Source organism: Haliotis asinina, chromosome 3 (genome assembly GCF_037392515.1).
Source record: "Haliotis asinina isolate JCU_RB_2024 chromosome 3, JCU_Hal_asi_v2, whole genome shotgun sequence".
NCBI classification, from domain to species: Eukaryota; Metazoa; Mollusca; class Gastropoda; order Lepetellida; family Haliotidae; genus Haliotis; species Haliotis asinina.
Genome location: NC_090282.1, coordinates 63,278,843 through 63,302,164, shown reverse-complemented (window position 1 = coordinate 63,302,164; position 23,322 = coordinate 63,278,843). Strand labels below are relative to the sequence as shown.

The 23,322-nt window shown below is 38.9% G+C and overlaps 1 protein-coding gene across 1 annotated transcript in view; it reads left to right on the top strand.

Annotated features, from left to right (window-relative positions):
- Window positions 1–23,322, top strand: part of LOC137278301 (neuronal acetylcholine receptor subunit alpha-10-like) — a 211,339-nt gene that overhangs the window by 79,671 nt on the left and 108,346 nt on the right. The window contains exon 2 of the mRNA XM_067810550.1: window positions 14,609–14,705. Within this exon, the coding sequence (XP_067666651.1) occupies window positions 14,633–14,705 (73 nt within the window). The 5' untranslated portion in view covers window positions 14,609–14,632. The remainder of the gene's footprint in view (window positions 1–14,608; window positions 14,706–23,322) is intronic.

Below are 23,322 nucleotides of genomic sequence, written 5' to 3'. Positions count from 1 at the left end.
ATATGATGCAGTTAACACTACAGAGGTCATCAACAAAGCACACCGTGCTTGTAATGCCAACGTTATTCATCTTCATTGCACATCAGGCTTAACTGCAATACTATAGTAGCTCACCTACACAGCACACCATGCCAAATCTACTGACTATCAATCCAGTTCCTGTTATTCAGAAGTTTTAAATGTGGCCCACGAACTATTTCAATTAATCTTATGCCAAGACAGTTTTGAGACTCAATGCAGCAGAAAATGGATATTCCATATCGCTGAACTATAAAGCTGTTACCAAACATTCAACGTTTTTAAGTCAAAAATTTTGCCAGTAAATACCCACTTTGCTTTTTGACATGACGAATGCAGAGGTAATATGATTTGATGATTATGTACATCATTTAGTAACTTAAAGGCCTCACAATGGGTTTCAGAACAGCCATGAAGTTTCGAACAGTTCACTGTTTTACAAAATGTTAAATGGTTAAATGACGGTATATATAATTTAACTATAGATGAAGAGATGGTACTGTACCCTTTTGGGGTTTTTTTCTTTTCTTCATTTATTTATTTATTTATTTATTTATTTATTTATTTATTTATTTATTTATTTATTTATTTATTTATTTATTTATTTATTTATTTATTTATTTATTTATTTATTTTCAATTTTTTTGGGGTGTGTGTGTGTGTTTTGTAGGTATTTTTTGCTCATTTGATTTTTGTTTTGCTACTTTGGGTTTTATGTTTTTCTCTACCCAGAAGCCAGGAACATTCTTGCTTTCATCTGTTGGGGCAATTGGTCGATCCATATATTTACCTGTACGACAAGCATGGGTTTCGAGGAACCAGTTAAAATCCCTCATTCACGAAAGTTCAGCAATAGATGACGTCAGACATTGAGTATTCTATACAATCCCACGTTTCCACCGTTTTGATTGGGCTTGTAATCTGTAGTTTTATCAAACCGCAGGTGAATGAGTATAATTTGAATTCTATAAATAAACCATCAAATTCATATACACGTTCACCTTTATGCACATAGTCACACAACGTGCCATGTGTGATTTTCGTCATCTTTTCTCTCAAACAGTCCATTGTTTTTGCATGGAGTATATGGTTCATATCACCCTTGGTATGTTCATTGTTCGCGAGCGCCAGGTGTCATCAGTATTTGATCATTAACACAGAAATGGCAGCACCATGATGTAGCTGGAATATTGCAGAGATATTTAGGAATTTTATGCATATTACGAGATCTTCTTTCCAAGAGTGAGCATTTGAATATATTTTTGTTGTTCCAGTAAGTGGTACGAACAGGCCATTGCTCTTTCATGAACATCACATTTTCCAGTATACAATGTTACGAAGTGGATCATCATATTGCAACACTACCTGGTGATAATGTGCATCTGCTTTACCACACTAATATACTGATATTACATGGTCGACTGTTCTGCTTATCGTAGCATTTACAATGAGGATTCTACACACTCTTACTGCTCAGAACAAATGAGCATTGGATCACGACTTGACCTCAGTTCAGTTGGTACAGTAACTTAACCTGGTTTCACATCACAAGGACACTACCAAGGTTTTGCTTTTGTTGGAACTGTCTTGTTTGGAAATAGCTTATGCAGATGTATGTGTAGACTATTTTTGTCCACACGCGTCTTTTTCAATAAAAGGTTTACAGAGACGGACAATTTCTTTCAGGAGGTTGGCAACTAAAACCATGAATTAACCCTTCCTGTCGATTTTTCCTGAGCTACTTCAATCCATTATTGCATCAAATCCGCATTTCAGATGTTTAACATTTTAACGACAAGCAAGTGCACGATGTTTCTTAGGAGATTAGGAATTTTTTTTATATTTGAACCTGTGGTGGCTCATGTATACTTTCAGATGTTGTAAGAAATGTGTTCCTAATATTAATATTAATATTAATGTATAATAAGCTACATATTTCAGTATGTCATATATCGGAACAACGATAAGGAAGATAATAACTAACACTGATTTGATCACACTACAATACTAAAAGATAAGGTTAACACAAATGACGTTCACTCAAGTACAAACAAATACAGAGGCACTGAGTAAGTCAGATGATATGGAAATTGGTACATTAGTTCTCCTCAAAGAAAATGAGGTCGTTGATGTTTCAAATTTTTGTTCATTCACAAATACGCAGTAGACCGATGCATGTTGATTACTGGTTTGTGTGGTCGAATATTTACAGATCGCCGCCATATAGAGCACACTAAAGAAACATGAATGTGTATATGGTTTCGAGGTTCTGAGCCATGATTAAATCGATGAAAGTAGGTGCTAATCATTTCTCAATGGAATGCACTCTGAGGTCCACACACCTCTGCCAACCATGCTAGGGAGTCAGGATCCAGCTGGTATTGAATGTATCCTCGTGGTTGTGTAAACAGTCCAATGACGCCATCACCATCAATCTCCCGTCATGTTTAGAAAGAGGTGAAAACCTGACGCTGTAAAATGTGGTGAATATCGAAACCGTTCCACGGTCATGCATGGCAACCATGGTGTGTATAATCTCGTGCGCAGGTGCTCTTCACTTGTTGGGCCAACGCACCTAGAGTGGGTTTTCCACAACCTTACTGCTTTGATATTCTCTGTGGCAGTGGTCTAGCAGAAACACATAATTCTTGTCTTTAACTGTATGACATTCAAGGATAGTCCACCAGTATGATTCATTTGGAATCCCCGAACACCACCACCTTGTCAGCTAATAGCAAAGACTGTGACTGATGCGAGATGGGTGATACAGTGAACCCAAACCCCGTCCTTAGTATCTTGTCCCTCATAAAATAAACTAGGACTATGTCAAATTTCCACCAAGATAAGGATGCTAGGGCCTTTCTGATTATGGGTCAGAAGCCTTAGGACCCAAATTGCTGAAGCCTTTGTCGTGCACGGTTCAGGCCTAAGGGTGTCCTCAACGTCTACTGCTTTGGCTAGGTATGGTACGCTCTTGATCATCCATAGTGCTATCATATTTTATCCTCAGTGGTGTAAACTGAAGGTCTTCCTGGTCGTGGATCTTTTTCTTAACTGGTCTTCATGATTTCCTATTCTTCCTTTTTGATAGAAAATGAGCATCATCCTTCAAATATGACACCCTGCTTGCATGTATGGCTATTGGAGCTGACTATTTCTATTTGAAGATTTATTTATCTTCGACAGCAGGGTAATCAATCTTGTCCCTGTGATTCCTACCGAAACATGCTGTCTCGTATTTGGTTCCTGTTCCACGTAAGCTTGTAAAGTAATGCACTTGACTTCTAAAACAATATTGAGGTTGGGCTATACCTCTTCCGTGGTTTCAGAAGACTTGGAAATCCCTCGTACCAACAGACCAAAGTACATTGCAATCGGACGAATGGAGACAAATATATCAGAGTTTAGACGCGTTTGGTGTATCATTGCTGTTTGCGTTCAAATCCTACCAGACGTTTTCCTCTCCAAGAAGTTTCAGATCAAGGTGTACAGATTATTAAGTTTAGCAGTGAAATATCTTGGCTCTGTTTTTATATAAAACATGGTAATTTTACCACGTCCAGGGAGAATCGGCGTGGTTTTCGTAGACAATTATTGCAGATTTATTCATATCGTAATTGCGGTGAAGGGATTGATCCAGATAGCACGTATATGATGCTAATAGCAGTGGGCTCACTTGCATGATGCCAAGAACTGTCTGCTCATGCCATACCGCAGGACACCCTGTGTAACCGTGCTTTGGAAGTATGCCTTAATAATCATTGAAGTTAGTTTCAGCTATACTGAGAAGTGTGTCGAATTTAAACGAATCACTCTCGTGAACTAAATCCTCTCTGTGCTTTCCTTGCCGTGGTGGAAAATGCCTACCTTCCATTGATTAGAAACCAGTCGGTCCACACGCTACACCGGCGCGAGATCAACAAGTCTGAGTTGCTCTTAGCTAAATGACCCGTTTGATGTGTTGGACAGGTGATTGGAGGAATTAATGTCACTATAACACATGTGATTGTTTTGTAGCTCTCGATTCCGTGGGCTATTTACCTCAGATTCTGTCAGTATCTTTGTTCAGGGCGATATTTTGGACAATAAGAGAGAGTGAATTATCTGCAATAAAGAAATCGATTGGTTCCGCAGTGATGTAATTAAAGGTGGAACGGCAGGTTTGTTTGGCGGGCGTTTATTGCCGTTTACGTAAAGTACACTTTCGGTTACAGGATATAACGTTTTCTTTTGTACAGCACCGTGGAGTAACGTGATGATATCCCACAATCTGTGTAGAGTAACATGATGTTATTCCACAGTGTGTGTGGAGTAACGTCATCTGATACCACTGTCTGTCTGGAATAATGTGATGTTATCTGACTATCTGTGTGGAGTAACATGTTATCCCACAGTCTGAGTGGAATGACGTGATGTTAACCCAATGTCTTTGTGGAGTGTCTGTATGGAGTAACGTAATATTACCCCAGTCTGTGTGGTGTATCGTGATGTTATCCCACAGTTTATGTGGAGTAACGTGATGTTATCCCACTATCTGCGTGGAATGACGTGATGTTACCCCGCTGTCTTTGTGGAGTAAAATGATGTTATCCCATTGTCTGTGTGATGTGACGTGATGTTATCCCACAGTCTATGTCAGTTACGTGATGTTATCCGACTGTCTGTGTGGATAAACGTGCTGTTATCCACTTTCTGTATGGGGTAAATTGACATTATTACATTGCCTTTATCGACTAAAATGATGTAATACCATGTCTGTTGTGTGTAGGATAAACGTGATGTTATTCCACTGTCTGTCTGGGTTAACATGACCATAGTATGATATAATCTCATAGTCTGCGTATGATGCTGACACGCAGACAACATAATGTAATCTCGCGGACTGCTTGGAACCGGAGCAGAGACGATACGATGTTATCCAGCTATCAGTGTGTATTACCAGTGTGTAGATAAAATGCCGTTATGCAACGTTATCTAGCTGCATGTATGTAATATACAAAGCAGACCAACATGACGTTATCCAGTTGTCTGTCAAATACCTTTAAAGAAAAAAATAAACTTACCATTTTTTTAAACGTATTATTATTATGATTTTGAATATCGTCTAAGTTTTCCTACAATCGTCAATGGCTGAGGAATGATGTAAGTCCAACTAAGATACATACAGGTACCAAAACTACTGTAAGTCAGTAGGCATGGTTCCTAGTATGGTGACATACCTTTAGTTGTTGGCGATCTATTGCCTATATTATGCATTGTCTAAATTGTGTTATTAGTTTAAACTTCACATACTAGTTTTAAACTGCAAGTGCGATAGTCTAACTCTTTTTCTGTCTTTTACTTTGACTTTTATAACATATACATCTTCTTTATAATAGTCAAATTTGTTCTCGTCATGATCAGGCTGAAATGTACCCGATGTGACTTTAAATGTTAACTGACTCAGTCACTCCAACTGTCTGCGTGTCATATCTGAAAGTAGACAATATGACATTATGCAACGCTGTTCATCTGTCTGTGTGTTATACCTGGGTGTAGACAACTTGACGTTATACAATGTTTTCCGATTGCTTGCGTGTAATACCACAGCGTAGACATGATTTTATGCAATGTTGTCCAACTGTCTGTATACAACACCGGAAAGTAGACAACATGATGTTATGAAGTGTTGTCCAACTGTCTGTATACAACACCGGAAAGTAGACAACATGATGTTATGAAGTGTTGTCCAACTGTCTGTATACAACACCGGAAAGTAGACAACATGATGTTATGAAGTGTTGTCCAACTGTCTGTATACAACACCGGAAAGTAGACAACATGATGTTATGAAGTGCTGTCCAACTGTCTGTATACAACACCGGAAAGTAGACAACATGATGTTATGAAGTGTTGTCCAACTGTCTGTATACAACACCGGAAAGTAGACAACATGATGTTATGAAGTGTTGTCCAACTGTCTGTATACAACACCGGAAAGTAGACAACATGATGTTATGAAGTGCTGTCCAACTGTCTGTATACAACACCGGAAAGTAGACAACATGATGTTATGAAGTGTTGTCCAACTGTCTGTGTGTAATGCTAGAACGTAGACAATGTGACGTTATTCCCTTTTATCCACCTATCTCTGTGTAATACCGAAGTGTATACAACATGGCATTATGCAGTGTTGTCCATCTGTTTGCGTGTAATACCGGAGTGTCGACAACATAACGTTATACAATGTTGTCCAACTATCTGTGTATAGTACCGGAGCGTGGAAATGACAGTGTGCAACACTCTCCACCTCTTTTTGTGAAATACCGGAAAGTGGACAACATTATGTTTTGCATTGGCATTCAACTATCTGTGTGCAACACCAGAACGTAGACATCGTAGACAATACCAGAACGTATGGCACGTGAACCACCTGTCTGCGTATAACGCCGAGGCGCAGACAAGATGACGTTATCAAACTGCCTGTGTGTAATACCGGAAAGTAGAGAACATGACGCTGTCCAACAGTCTGTGTCTAATACCAGAACGTATACTACATGTTATATGTAACAGGTTGTGTAGAATACCTTGACATAAAACACATGATGCAAACCAACTATCCGTATCGAATAATGGAACATATGCGATGTGATCAATTTCCTCTGTCTGAGCAGATCACTGGGACATTGACAATATTTTGTAGGCGCTATGTGTGTAATTTAAGGCTATTAACTAGTCTGATATATCCGTCGTTCCTATCGTTGACTGCATGTCTTCAGTGACAGTTCATACAACATGAAAACACACACATCATGGGTAACGGATATTGTTGTGTTTACTCACTCACTGTTTATCACTGATGGATTATGTTTCAGGGGCGTGCATTGTCGATGGTACTGTATATAACATATTTGTATAAATTATGCGTGATAGAATATAACATTGTATTAAATTTCAAATATTTGACAAATGTAACTGAATGTGCAAGACACGAGATGGTATGATTTTTTATTGTTCTCTTTGTATGAATTGATATCGAAAATCTGTTCGAAATCCGACCAAAATCAATAGATAGCAGTCAAAAACAATAGAGAATGAAAAACCTGCTATGAGAACTATCGGTAGACGATCGATCAAATTAATGCTTGTTATCATTAATTCAAAGATAACTCCATCGAGTGGCCACAACGACTCAGCTGCTGAGCATTTTAGCGATGTAAGGGAGACAACTCCAAGGAACCCGATCCTGCCGCGTAAACCAGAATGAGCGACATGAACTCACTTGTCTCTCTCACGCGATCGAGTCGACTGTATTGACCAAACTCAGGCACTGTAATGATTGATAACGTACACATCTGAGTATTGCTACTTAGATAAAGCGCATTGGTGCCAATCCATCCTTCATATGTTGCACCGATTGTTATTGTTTCCCTGAATCTTGTTTAATTGGAACACTACCTTGCTTCATAAAGGAACTGCAAACATGTCTAGTTCATGAAACCGGTTCACTCTATTATCTGTCATGTCTTGATGAATGATGCATGTTGTCCTCTGTAACTGACATAGCATGACGGTTTTTTTATGTCAGCAGAGCCCACGAAATATTATACCATGGTCATATTTGCTATTATTCTCAGTAGAGTGCATTGATCTTAATACAACAGACTGGTCGACGGCATAACTGGCAGGAAGCTATGCATATGGGTAATATTCGTGTTAATATCCTATTTGCAAAACAACTCATCACAATAACAATAAAATAAGTAACACAGCAACATAAAACAGCCGTTTGTATGTATAGTGTTTAGTGTTGGGTTTCGTAAAGATCGTAATTCTAGCCTCCGTACGATATTACAGTGGGTAATATAACGTGACTGTTTATGACCGAGGGCCTGATCTTTATAACATTCGTAGTATCTTGGCTGTTTCTGAGCCGACGATTTCCCTTTCTGAAACGGACATTATCTCATTGCTATCACTCAAATACGGATCTTTTGAAGATGTACTGTAACACAGACAAAAGTATGTTTTGCCAATACAAGCACCGAGGTTTAAGTGTGTGGTATATAAGTTTGGATGTGTGGAAATCGATCCGGTCGGGATGGTTTGTCGGGAAATCTAACTAACCGATCGCCTTATTAACACGACTTATTTATTGATGACGCTAAAAACTGTAGGACACTTCACAAAGTTGACTCAAATAGCAACCCACGTCCCCGAGAGCACGCCGAGATTTGACCGACTTAACATACATAAAAGAACACCATCCGTATGCTCCAATCATTGGAACCCTTTGATGAGGGATTATTGCTAATCCACAAAATCAGGATTCAACTTAGGTCCTAGCGTCAAACCAACACAGGGTCAGACGGGTCGGCGGACGGTGGAAGACAGCAATATTTACACTCCCTACATCCAGTGCTTGTGGCACGTAAACGGGATTCCGCTCCGAAAACGTCGGGAGATATTCTATCCTGATAACACACTGTTCATGAAACCTAAATATTTTTACAGACTGTCTCGACTAAGATTTTTCTTTCTTAAATGTAATTTTGCTAAATAAGTGATATTTAATCGGAGATTGGAGGAAGTCGTTAATCCGGTAATGTTCATGAAAGGACAGCGTGATATCGCAGCAACGTTGATGTCACACGTTGATGCCTCTGCTGCAACTTCTTCGTGCACTGTAATTGTAAACGTGATAATAGACTGTACACTTGACTGGCCATGAACATTGAAGGATTATGACCGAGCTGAAACAACTTCTCATCGCTGCTAATTAGGAGCATTTTGGTCAGATGATTGTATTTTAGAAGACGCAAAAAATATATCAAGATGAAAGCACCCTATCATCTTGCTCCATAGCCAGGCGATTGGCTATCGCGTTGCCTTTGTGAAAAACATAATATTATTGATAACCACTGTCTGCAAAACGACTCTTATAATAGGACCCAAGGCAAGAAATGTGACGATAATATTTGCTTTCCACTTCAATCTATTCCAACACGATCGAACTTTAGTGAACATTTTGTAAAAATTAATGATTTGAATACTGGAACCGGTATTGGTGACTAAGCGTCAGCAGAACCAATAAATACTTCAGACACAGTATATATATAACCTTGATATATAACACTACAGTTAAACATGACCTGATGACATGCTTCCTTTGCATGTTTGGCTCAACATCAGGGCTATGTTCTTTGTGAAACACAGTTTGGCATTTCGTCGTTAACGTCGTCCTCTTTGAATGAGAATAGGGAGTCTTCTGTACAGCCCACACTGCGAATTGAACACTTCGGGCCTCTCACTCCAAAGTCACAATTTGCATTTAAATTCTCACTACTGAAAGGTCGCTTAGAGACTGGAGACTTAGAGACAGGTTGTAAGCAGCAGAGGGTTTTAATGGAGCTGATGATCACTAAGCTCTGACAGGAGTCCCGGAATACGGAACTTCCCTGCATTATAAACCTGTCTAGGTACAGCCAGGGAGATTGCTTTTAGCAATTGATGAAGATGAGAAGTTGGTCATTTAGGGTTAATCACTTAAGAAAAGTAAATAAGAGCCTACAACACGTATCTATAGAAGATGTTCATTTACCGTGTTTGTCTGCGCTGTCATTGCTTGGTGAAAGGTGTTTCTTCATTGGAATGCCACACACTTACCACAAGTGTCAGAGTATTATGTTTCCCAGTCGTTATGCCTGTACATGTTTAGGTATTTAATGTGTCTACAGTTGCCTGTGAAAGTACGTCCGCCTCTAGTAGTGTATAGTACATTTAGTTTAAGACTTACGACTAGTCTGTATATTGTATGTATAAGTATGGATACATACATGCATGCGTGCGTGCGTGCATGCATGCATACATGCATCCATCCATCCATCCATCCATCCATCCACACACACACATACATACATACATACATACATACATACGTGCACGCATACACACACATACATACACACATACATACATACATACATACATACATACACACACACACACACACACACATACATACATACATACATACATACATATACGCACATACGGACACACACACATACGGACACACACATGCATACACACACACACACACGGACACACACATACGGACATACACACATACGGACATACATACATACATACATACGCACATACATACATACATACATACATACATACATACATACATACATACATACATACACATACGCACATACATACATACATACACATACGCACATACATACATACATACACATACGCACATACATACGTACATACACATACGCACATACGGACATACACACATACATACATACATACACATACGCACATACGGACATACACACACATACATACATACATACACATACACACATACACACATACATACATACATACATACATACATACGCACATACACACGCACATACATACGCACATACATACATACATACATACATACATACATACATACATACATACATACATATACGCACATACATACATACGCACATACATACATACGCACATACGGACACACACACATACGGATACACACATGCATACACACACACGGACACACACATACGGACATACACACATACGGACATACACACATACGGACATACACACATACGGACATACACACATACATACATGCATGCATGCATGCATACATACATACATACATACATACATACATACATACATACATACATACATACGCACATACACACGCACATACATACGCACATACATACATACATACATACATACATACATACATACATACATACATACATACATACATACATACATACATACATACATACATATACGCACATACGGACACACACACATACGGACACACACATGCATACACACACACACACACGGACACACACATACGGACATACACACATACGGACATACATACATACATACATACGCACATACATACATACATACATACATACATACATACATACATACATACATACATACACATACGCACATACATACATACATACACATACGCACATACATACATACATACACATACGCACATACATACGTACATACACATACGCACATACGGACATACACACATACATACATACATACACATACGCACATACGGACATACACACACATACATACATACATACACATACACACATACACACATACATACATACATACATACATACATACGCACATACACACGCACATACATACGCACATACATACATACATACATACATACATACATACATACATACATACATACATATACGCACATACATACATACGCACATACATACATACGCACATACGGACACACACACATACGGATACACACATGCATACACACACACGGACACACACATACGGACATACACACATACGGACATACACACATACGGACATACACACATACGGACATACACACATACGGACATACACACATACATACATGCATGCATGCATGCATACATACATACATACATACATACATACATACATACATACATACATACATACATACGCACATACACACGCACATACATACGCACATACATACATACATACATACATACATACATACATACATACATACATACATACATACATACATACATACATACATACATACATACATACATACATACATACATACATACATACGAGAGATTCATAACCTGGAGAAACCTAGACTTGCTTCACTTAGGGTTCTAGCATTGATCAGAGGACTGTTCTCATGGAAAATGTTATGGTTCCGGGACTGTGAAACAGGCTAGTTTAGTTTCATCCTTCTTATGCTGCAGCCACTAACGTTCATTTCAAACCCGTTTAGCAGAATCTGTAAGTGGCATTGCAGGTGCATATATAGGACTTACAGATGTATATACAGACGCATTAATTTTGATAAAAGCGATGGAAAGATCGGCATTACCTTTGGGGTTGTTGTCTTAGTCACAGAGATGAGACCAAACGAAGCGATAAATTCCAGAGCTTAAAAACCGCAAATATAACGTTACAGTGTTGACACCAGGTGTTCGGGAAACGATTTAACATGTGCAGCCCTTACTGTGGTAGCATTCGTGGTCTAACGTTCAGGTAACGTGATGATGTAACATATGTTATATTTGAGATTGCTTTCTTCGTAAAGTGCAGATTTTAGTTCTTTTTGTTGGGTTTTTGTTAACATCCGAAATTCGAACCCACGCCCTCAGACACAGGCACCTAATCGTCAGTACTCAAAGTCAGCCGTCTAACCCGCTCAGTCACTGCACCTGCCAACGTAAATGACATCGTGAAATCAACGATGTGGAACTAGTCTGTTTTGTTACATTAATGAGCAGATAACATGGAGGTTTCCGCGGTAAAATATGGTTAGCACAATGTTCCAAAATGGTTCATAATATCCACCATTAACGAGTAGTAATCTACGTAGATAGTTTCCGAAACTAAACATAAGGCCTTATCACTATCTCATGGACGCATCTTTAATCGAGTGCATGGAATACACGTCCCAGACTACATCCTATCGATCGTGATAATCCACCGGGCGAACAACAGCAGACTCTAAGATTCCCTTTATTGGATTATAAAGATATTAAACCATAAGGCATACGATCTTGTCCCTCAAAGAGACACGTGCAGGATAATCCTCTACCGTTATGTCAAATATACGAGCATTTTACGAACATAAAAGTTCACTTTATCAAACTGAAAAAGATATATCTGTTTTTAATTAGATTCTAACATCAGTGTCAACCTTTTAATCAACGGCGCTGCAGTGCTGGCACTTATACCGACTATAAAACTGCCAGTGTGTAAAACCCCAAGTAAATTTGAGTATTTTTAATGTACACGTTCTGTATTGAATAAAATCTGGATTTAAAACACCTCTATGTCCTGTGTTTGTTGAAATCTGATTAAGTTTCAGGCTTGTTCCATTTCAAATAGTGTGCTTAAGACTGGTCGATCTGAATCGAGTTCTGTTTGTTTGTTTGTTTGCTGTTTAGCAATATTCCAGATAAATGGCGCCAGTCTGTGATCAACAGCATGAGCATCGGTGTATGTAATTGGAATATAATGAAGTCAGCGGACCTGACCAGCCGATGCCGTTACTTCCAGCATGACGAAATATATCTATAATATGCATACTAATTACAATAATGTCAAAACCACGGTTCACCGCACTAACAACAAAAACAAACGCCAGTGTGAATACATAAGACTTCAACTGTCACTACATGAATATTAGAGATTCAATAGCGTTCGAACATGCAAAACGTCCAGTCATCGTCCTCCGGTCACTCAACGGAGGCCACTAGGCTGCAGTGCCCTCCATTTCTCTCTCAGTGTTAGCCAACAGTCACTCAAGAGTTAGAGATACAGTATGGGACTCAATGACCCAAATGTACCAGAATCTGCACATTGCTGAGAAAGCTTATACAAACATACAAAATGGCTTGCATTTGATCACTCTTTAAAAGGCATTGTGTGTTCATTAATGAATCTCTTGTAATATTCCATGAACTTAAATTCTTTTCTTCTTAAAAGAGGACATATTTCAGTATACGTTCGTTTGATGCCCGATTGATTTTGATGAAGAATGTTCCAGTAATTTGATACCTTAGCAATAGTAAATTCGTATGGGTTTATGACACTTTTAGTTATATTCCAACAATATCAGGGCGGGGGACACTAGAAATGGGCTTCACACATTATAACCAAATGGGGAATCAAACCAGGGAATACGGCGTTACGGACTGACGCTGTAACTATTAGGCTTCCCTACAGCTCCTATAGCGAAGTGACCTGTGAAGGTCCCGGGGTAGAATATTCCTTCAGCAACCCATGCTTGCCATAAAAGGCGACTATGCTTGTCGTAAGAGGCGACTAACATACCTACCTACCTACCTACCTACCTACCTACCTACCTACCTACCTACCTACCTACCTACCTACCTACCTACCTACCTACCTACCTACCTACCTACATACATACATACATACATACATACATACATACATACATACCTACCTACCTACATACCTACCTACCTACCTACATACATACCTACCTACCTACCTACCTACCTACCTACCTACCTACCTACCTACCTACCTACCTACCTACCTACCTACATACATACATACATACATACATACATACATACATACATACATACATACATACATACATACATACATGACTTGGTTGACACATGTCATCGGTTCCCAATTGTGCAGATCGATGCTCAAGTTGTTGTTCACTGGCTTGTCTTGTCCAGACTCGATTATTTACAGAGCACCGCCATATAGCTGGAATATTGCTGAGTGCGGCGTAATACTAACCTCACTCATTCACTCACCTATAGCGAAGTAAATCTCAGGCGCTAACTGCATGTTGTATTTTGTCAAATCCTTTGTTAGAAACTGCTAACAGTGCGGAGAGTTTGTGGACTTTAGGGTTTCCAGAATTATATTGTAAACATATGCACTATTGGCCTGAATCGCATATACGTTCTTTTCCACATGTACATATTCTGTATGTGTATAAGCGCAAAGTATCATTCCCTTTCAGCCCCAGTGAGTTCGATGGCTGAAGATGCAAATGGACCGCTCCTTGCTGGTGATGTTGATAGCCTGTCTCCTACTAGTGGGTGGAGCCAGATGTAAAGGTAAGAACTGATTACACGCCAACGAATATGGTGTCCAGTCCCGTTCCAATTTTTATCTGTGTATATATTTAGCAGCAACTTTAAGAAGTCATCTTGCCTACATGTACACGTACCTTATCATATTCAGGGGACACGGTGGTCTAGTTGTATGAAGTGTCACGAAGTGCTGTGCAGTGTTACCTCCCCTGTACAGACCAGAATCCTATGATCAATAGTGCGATTCAAATGTGTTTTGGTGTGTCAGTACCCTTCTTGAGCTTCTTGAGGTTTCGACAAAGTTATACCCGCTTGAAAATTAGAACAGTTCGAGCCTACAGAAAGGTTGATGTTGGTGAAATAGTGTCAAAACCACCGTTAATAGTAACTCACGCACTCACTCACTCAATGATTACAGTTTTATGCTTATCACTTCATATAAAATACACCCTAATCAATCATCACGTATGATGCGTGAGATTTGTAAACAATAATAGTCAACTGGATTTTCACACTGTCATTTACAAGTCACAAACTGTGCTTCCCCGTTGCCAAAACACAACAGCTATCACTTACAGCGCCGTGCGGGGGATATCATAAAAAAATCTTATTTTTTTAATCGCACCTGCATGTTAAGCTCTAGCAGTCAGTGTAAAACACAGTCGATTGAGATTGCCAATGTTTAAGGCACGCATCAAAATACCAAGATTATCAGCAGCAGAGGGAGAACGAGACATAGGAATGTGGCAGATTGGGTTCGAACTAACATATTGCCAGAGCGTTTAGCTGTACAAGGTAGACCATCACCAGAGTAAACACAAACATCAACTAGAGTGGTCAGACATCTGACAGTCACGGAACGTGAAGACCAAAAACCATCACCCCTCAGGATGACCCACACCTGCTTGTATTTATCTGCGCAAACTGATGCTCTCAGTAACGTCATCGCTATCAACAGCGTTGGATCACTCATCAGCAGGAACACAATGACCATGTCTGTACATGTCTTGTACCTGTTCTGCAAGGCATAGCCTGTGTAATGTCGACTGAACATACTGAACGAATCGAGGAGCATGAGGGGCTGGCAACGTTGCATTTGTATTCGATATTTGTATTGCTTTGGCAACACATATATAATGTTTGTGACCTGTTAGTCACAATGAAAACACCTTTCAAAATGCTTACAATACGTTTCGTAAAATGACCCCAAAGCATCAAATGAGTACTTTCTTTTGCACGTCAATCTAATTGCATCGGTACAGCGTCAACTCCATGAGTACATAATATTAGTACATATATTTTAATATAGAATTCGTAGTTCTGACATACAGGTTTCAGGTAGTAACGTTTTAAGAACATTTGCAATTTGGTGGATAAAACAATATATCATAATGATTTCATTTGCACGTCTGCTTAGAAATAAACATATTTCTGTACGCCTTAACGCCGAAATCTGTACGATAATACAAGCCACTCTGTTTTTAATAAAACACTAGCTTATTATCGAATGAATATATTATATCGACGTAACATCTTTGTACCAATTTATTTTAGCAATAAGATTTTGGATAAGGTACACTGTTCGGCGTAAAACAATTAAACTGAAGCGACAAAACCCTTTCCAGTTCTATGCTAAACAACATAAATTGAGTCAGGTGTTTATTGTCAAAGATTAATGCAAAATGTCCAGAACAAATACCTACGATAAGATAAAGCTTACTTTCTAGTGCAATCGTGCTAAAATATCTTTAAAGTGCTATATATCTGGATGCAACGCCACAACGAAATCAGTCAGCGGATGGTATTTACAAAACGCGAATTGCAGTAATTAAACGGAAGCAGAACAGCTGCCCCGTGCTTCCCTAAAGACAAACGATACGCATTCACACAGAAATGATTTCGTATTTTACTTTCGACTTGACAGTTTGCCGGCAACCACGTGTTTTTACTGTTTACGTCGAAGAAGTCGAGGTCCTGTTTTTAATTAGTAATGACTTGGCAGAACAACTGTCTTATATTTTAATGGCCTAATTTCGAATTTCCTCTTATGTGGAGGTTGACAGGATACAGAACTAAGTGGTCGGTTGTATGACACCAAACCATTACCGTACTTTCAATCATTTCAGTTTTATACGATGGTGTTGCGTGTTGATAAAGCCAATCTTCAATGATATTCACAGTCGTTAACGAAAGAAAAAAGGTTTAATTTCGTTTTTGTGATTGATGTTGCCAAACATATACGTGTATAAGCTAAAAGCACGACGGCGAAAAAAATGTACATCTGATGGAAAAGTTTCTTAAAGACAACTCAAAGTACCCCCACAAACTCACTCCCATCCCCACTGTACCTAATGAGTTCTCATCCCGTGAGGTTAGATAGGCATGTTTAACATTAACGACCAACTCCGCTGTGCACACAGTCTGATTACTTTCATGTTTCCGTATGTACCCGCTGCTCTTCGACCGGTCTCGACAGCTAGTTAAAGATGCCTAACCGGCTGTCACGACTGGTAATACGGTGGTCATTGCTCAACAGGAACTAATTTTTATCATCTGTTTAAGTCTTTATTAATGTTTACTGCTGTTCACCATGGCGGCAGTTTAATTAACGGCGTTATGCCCTTTTCCGGGTTGTGGATCCTTACTTTATAAACAGCTTTTGATCATTCGTTACTAATCTTTCTAACAGAGAGTATATTTTCTTGTAGACTTGCGACTGACATTGGCTAATGGTATTCTGATACCAGCTCATAACGACATATCCATCACACATTTCTTTCAAGATGATGTGATACTCATATGGTGTTATATGAAACGGTACACAATCTTTTAATTTGTGAAAAGACACACTTGACGATTTGTTATGTACAATTAATTGCCTTTTGATGTTTCACACGGGCTAAAACTTCAGTTTTGAAAGTAAGCAAAATGTCCACTAAGAGAAACTGCAGGCTGAGTTAACAAGTTGCGTGTCTTGTATATATATATATGTGTGTGTGTGTGTGTGTGTGTGTGTGTGTGTTACATGTATGTATGTACATGGATATTTATATATCCTCTAGATTTATTTAGACGTATCATAGTAAACGTTACAGTAAAGTTTGACCACAACTTCAAATAGTTACCTATTATAGACCTGATGCTAGCATCACTCCGCACGAAATTTTCTGCTGTGTCATGTGATCGTCACGTGTACGGAACTAGTTCCTGCAGTCATGTCCGGGGTCCTACAGGACTATGGCCATCCGAGCTCTAATGTAACAAGTTCAATCTGGAGTGTGTGGACGTTTGAGTGAGGGAGCTGATAAACCTCTTAGTCAAACAGAAAGTCTGCAAAAGCTTGTATTCTTGAATATAATCTTCACGTACACACTTTCTCGAGACTTCCTAGACTACCGCTTAGCCTGCGAATACTAGTATATATAATTTTCATTGTAAAAAATAAACCCAATGCCCATTTAAAGTGAAAAGGAGACCAGACATTCTGAAACCAGGGAAGTGTAGACTTGCCTCATTTAGGGCTTTAGGATTGCAGTGAGAGTGAGGCAGTACGGAAGTACTGTGATTCAGGGACTGTAAGAAAGATTAGGGATTTCCCTGAGGAAACTTTTCGAACTTTATAGAAAACATGGCTTTGCTCTGTCAACGGTCTTTTATTTTAAAACCCGGGTGAAGATCCGGGTTATAATATTAGTCTTCGGTAAACCATGCTTGCCTTAAGAGGCGACTAACGGGATCAGGTGGTTAGGTTAGGTGACATGGTTGCCATTTGTCATTGTATTCCAGGTCCGTATATTGAAGTTCATGCTGTTGATCACTCGCTTGTGTGGCCCAGATTCTGTGATATACAAACAGCTACCATGTAGCTGGAATGTTGCAAAATGCGGCGTTAAACAACAAACCAACAACATTTCTTTCAAAGAGAACTCTTGCTAAACAGCTGTGCATCCATTTTCGTGACGACCATGTTTGATGTTCCAGGATACCCTATTACCAAAAAGGAAATTACTCTTAAAATATCAGGATGACGTCACTAGAAGTAACTGTAAGTGAGGATTTAACTGGACTTTATCAGGGTTCCTCAGATAATGCCTTCGTTGGTTTGTGGTTGCAGAGAGAAGAGATGTTGTCGTTTCTTCACAAAACCAGGTCCTTTCATCTACTGCAGTAATTGCCGATGAAATTGATATCAGTTGAAGAATTGCGCACTTCTCAGCTCATGACATTGATCATTAACATTCGCTATGATCAAAGTTCGATGTAGCTCTAGCGAAGACTGTTTTCCAAAAATATTACTTGCGGAAAGTATCTTTTTTATGGGGGTCATGTTAAACGTGAAATCACCACTCAGATTGATTGTCGATTGAAATAATTTGACATGCGTCAAGGTTATGATTCAGCCCTAATGACTTTCCTTCCTTGAAATATTATGTCGTCATCTGGCGGTTTTTAACAAGTTGTTATACCATATGGATTCGCAAGCACAACACAAACATAGTTTCTCGACGGAAAACAGAGTAATTACCAACCTTTCTAAATCGTCCTTTTCAAACTTCAAACCAGATGAGTTGAAATATTACTGTCCTAGATTGTCTTTAGCGGCTATGTTATATATCAAGGAAGAAAGTTGGCTTCTGACAAACCTGGTGCACAGTCTATAAAGCTTTTGAAAGCAATTTTAATCTGCCAAAGTTTGGGTTAAATAGCCTGACATTTTGGTATTATATCAAAAGGTTGAAAGGAACCTTCATCATGGGATCTAGTCACTGAACCAATTCAAACCAAACTAGGCAGGCAGGAACGGTTCCTGGCAATTTCGGATAACGACAACAAACAATTTGTTAGCGTATATGCATACTGACTGTCAGCGATTTGTGTCGTTGGTTTACTTACAGTACATGGGTTCTTTAAAGTTTTTGAACTGCAAAATGATGATTAATGCGTACATATTACTACAAGGTTCTAAGCAAGCAAACAGATACGTACATGGTTGTATATTATTGCTATATGTAGGACTGACGAGAAACAAGTGGACTGAAATAAAACTACCCCCACTATTTCAGCCATATGGTGATTCCAATAAAACCAGCTCTACTATGCTTCTCTACTGTTCGAAATAGGCATAGACTAGGTGCATGTACATGTCTTACTAATGACATCGGTACATTAGGATCAGCTGAGAACATTGTCCAGTGATAATGCGCCAGCAACATTTGAGCAAACTGATGTTAATCTGACTCCAACTGTATTCGCGAAAGCTGTTTCTTTTTCCCTCGTGGTAGGTACCAGATTTTGCTCGCTCGTAATTTGCTGTCATGACTGTAAGTTATACGATTGAAGAGCTAAACAAAGATTCTGATTTCCTGTTCGAGCCGGGACTGGCTCATGGTGGGGTAGTCTGCCATGAGTAATTGACAATAAATCTTCCTATTGACCTTTTGATCTTCACTTGACTACTAAGGTTAATTCATTTGTGTACAGTGTTTACTTGTCTTGTTAAAACGATTTTGTAGCTGCAAATAAGAACTGTGGACAAGTTATTTAAGCGTTAACAGATGGATATAATGGATAGAGATAAGGCGAAAGACCATCTTGTTTGTAACTTTCAGATTTTCTTCGTTAGGTATTAATGGAAGTATTGGCATGAAATGTCCTTTGATCTCATTATCTGTAAATAAATAAGATATTATTGTCAGAACAGATTCGCGATTACAGCCATGTTCAATGAAAGGATGGGATTAAATGTAACATGCAGGCATTTTGTATATTTTGACATACATTACAGGTTTATGAAGACGAACCTGTTTTTAATGAACCTATAATGTTGCGACGTTCAGTTTCATATCACATTTACAAGCTTTTATCATTCTGCTGAGAGATCTGGTTGTCCTGGTGACAGCCCATCACCAGAACCGGGTTCCGTGACAAGCATGGTGGGATTAGTGCTTCATTCTGGATTGCCGTCGGGAAGACAATTACCAACTATTGATATCATTGAAATTAATTCATTATGACATAAACCTTGAAATATGCAACGACTCCTCTGATATGTCCAATCAATAATATTTAACATTACACTGCCTGCCTACGTCATTTGGTGTCGGAGTTGTCTAGATAATGAGAGCGATCATCCTGGATTTCGGATGACAAAGAATGTCATAGCTGGGTTAATTTTACCTTCATTGATAACAGGAACTACAAGACAGCATTTGTCTGCATATTCCGTATTGGTAGTCAAACACAGGAATTCGTTATAAAGATCTCTGTAGTTCATAAGTGATGGTTCTCGCGTGCTTAACATTGTATTGGATGATGCCGTTAATGACGTAATGTCGCCATGGCAACATATACTCGTTCGAAAGCCAATCGGGAGAGTACAACAACTTCAAAAACTTGAAAGGAAGAATCGTACAAATACCCGTCATGATATACAACCCTGGAAGCATTGGGAAGATATCACACAGAATTCATCCTGAATTTGTTCAGATATGTTCCCAGATATTCACCTGAGGTATATACGAAATCTTATTCCGATAAAGCATGTTTTACAGCAAACACTAGTCATTTCTTTGAAACAGGACACCGTTTATCCAAGGGGTATTCATTCAAAGTGTTGATATGGTATCATGACCGACAGAATATAGCACAGTTATCGAAAAGCATGTTGTGAACATGAACGAAAAAATATTATAATTGATTTGATTTGGCCGGAAGCAAGTGGCAGCGCAAAATGAATCTAATTGTAAGATTAAGATTGAGGAAGACTGTATGTTTCACAATGGACGTTTCATGGCATCTGAATAGATACGTCTCCTGTTATCAGTTTGGTGGATGGTGATACACTTATCTTCGGTTGTAGTTGCTGTGTTGACATAACAGATTCCAGAGATTGCGCTTCTCATTACCGCAATGGGAGATCAGATGTTATCTCCACCGCGTTATCTCCACCGCGTTATCTCCACCGCTGTTCAGCATCAGACCGGGACCTGCACAGACGCCATCCGAAATCAGACATCCGCAACATCACCAATCAGCTCGCATCTATACGTATAATTTATCATGAAAACAGCGGTAGCTGTGTTGTCAATCACAGCTATCTTCAAGGTATTAACTTTTTGATAAGTGCGGTATTTGTTTCATCGTTATATGTCGATGACGGACGTCTGAAACATGATGATGAAAACGATGAAGCAACACCTATGGCATGCTACCTTCAGACAGGTGCTTCACGAACACCTGAATGTTAATTTAGTTGATGAAACATTCTGTTATTTTCTTTCTTCACTGTCAGGCATAATGTATTGTAAATGTTTTAAATAAGCTCATTTTAGTTTTCGAACGTAGAACTCACATCGTTGGCGTATTGGCTTGTCGCACTGAAGGTCCAATTTCGATTAATATTACCGTCATGAACCATATCTCATTTCATATCTCTTACTGAGAGATATAATGCTCTCACTCAGTCAGGAATGAATACGCTCTTATGGACAACAACTTCTCTTTATTCTTTATACGACGTTTCACAGTTAATTCTGTCAGAAATATCGTATAATGAATGAAAAGCCGTTGTCATTCATAAAAAACGTGCCCGTCCAACTTCTAAATGCTTTTCAGGAACTTCAGCCAGGAACGCCCTTTTGTCTAATTACAGAATCTGTTTCCAGTCCAACAAAATTATTTTCCACTGTAATGTGAGAATTCGGATTTGTGTCTATTAAGTATTCTAAAAAATAATGTCCATTAATAGTGACTCAACATATATGAAGCTTCAAAGTCATCCGTAACCTTGCCATAGCTATCATGGATATTGATGATGTAAACCATTTCAAGGGTGCGTTGTTTACCTGTCATGCCAGCGGGAGACATTCATGCAGGACGAGCGAGAGCAGATGTGTTACTAATCACTTAATTCACGTCACAACAACAGTTGAACCTTGCAGTTCTGCTCCAAGCGTGGAAACACCTTAAGGTTTTCAACTTATTAAACAATGTTTGGATGATGAAAAACTTCATACACCGGATCATCATTAGCAATTTGCAAAACTATTCTACTAAAGTCTCGCATGCAGATGGATCAGTTGATTCAGACACTAATTATTATTAGTTGTATCTCGAATACCATTAGGGATTTACTCACTGTAAACATGGTGCCATCGCAGGATCCAGATGACGCTCTTTTGGCATGCTGTTTGGGCATAGGTCAGGGTCAAAAGTTTAGAGGAACAGTCTTTAAATACACCTGCCCTCTTCCCGACGACATACATGTTGTTGACCAGTTGTGATCTATATACCATCTGACACACAGAGAAATGTTTATCGATTCAATAGACTGGATTTATAACGAACTGATGGATGAAACTAGCTGTTTTTGTCCGGACCACTTGCTGTATAAAACGAACTGCGGTTATTACGAAATAAACGGTCCCTTATGTTTCAATATAACCGTAGTTTATTGTATGCGAACCCGATGAAGCTGACAAAAGTGTTTAATATTGGTTCTACCAAGTCAAAAGCCCCCGCTACAGACGGTAAAATAGCAGTTAAATATAGCAAATTAAATATTTTGGAGGAATATTGTGAAAATAGCACGACAAAAGTATACACTTGCGGAATATTCCAGTGTGAACCTCCACGCATTTGA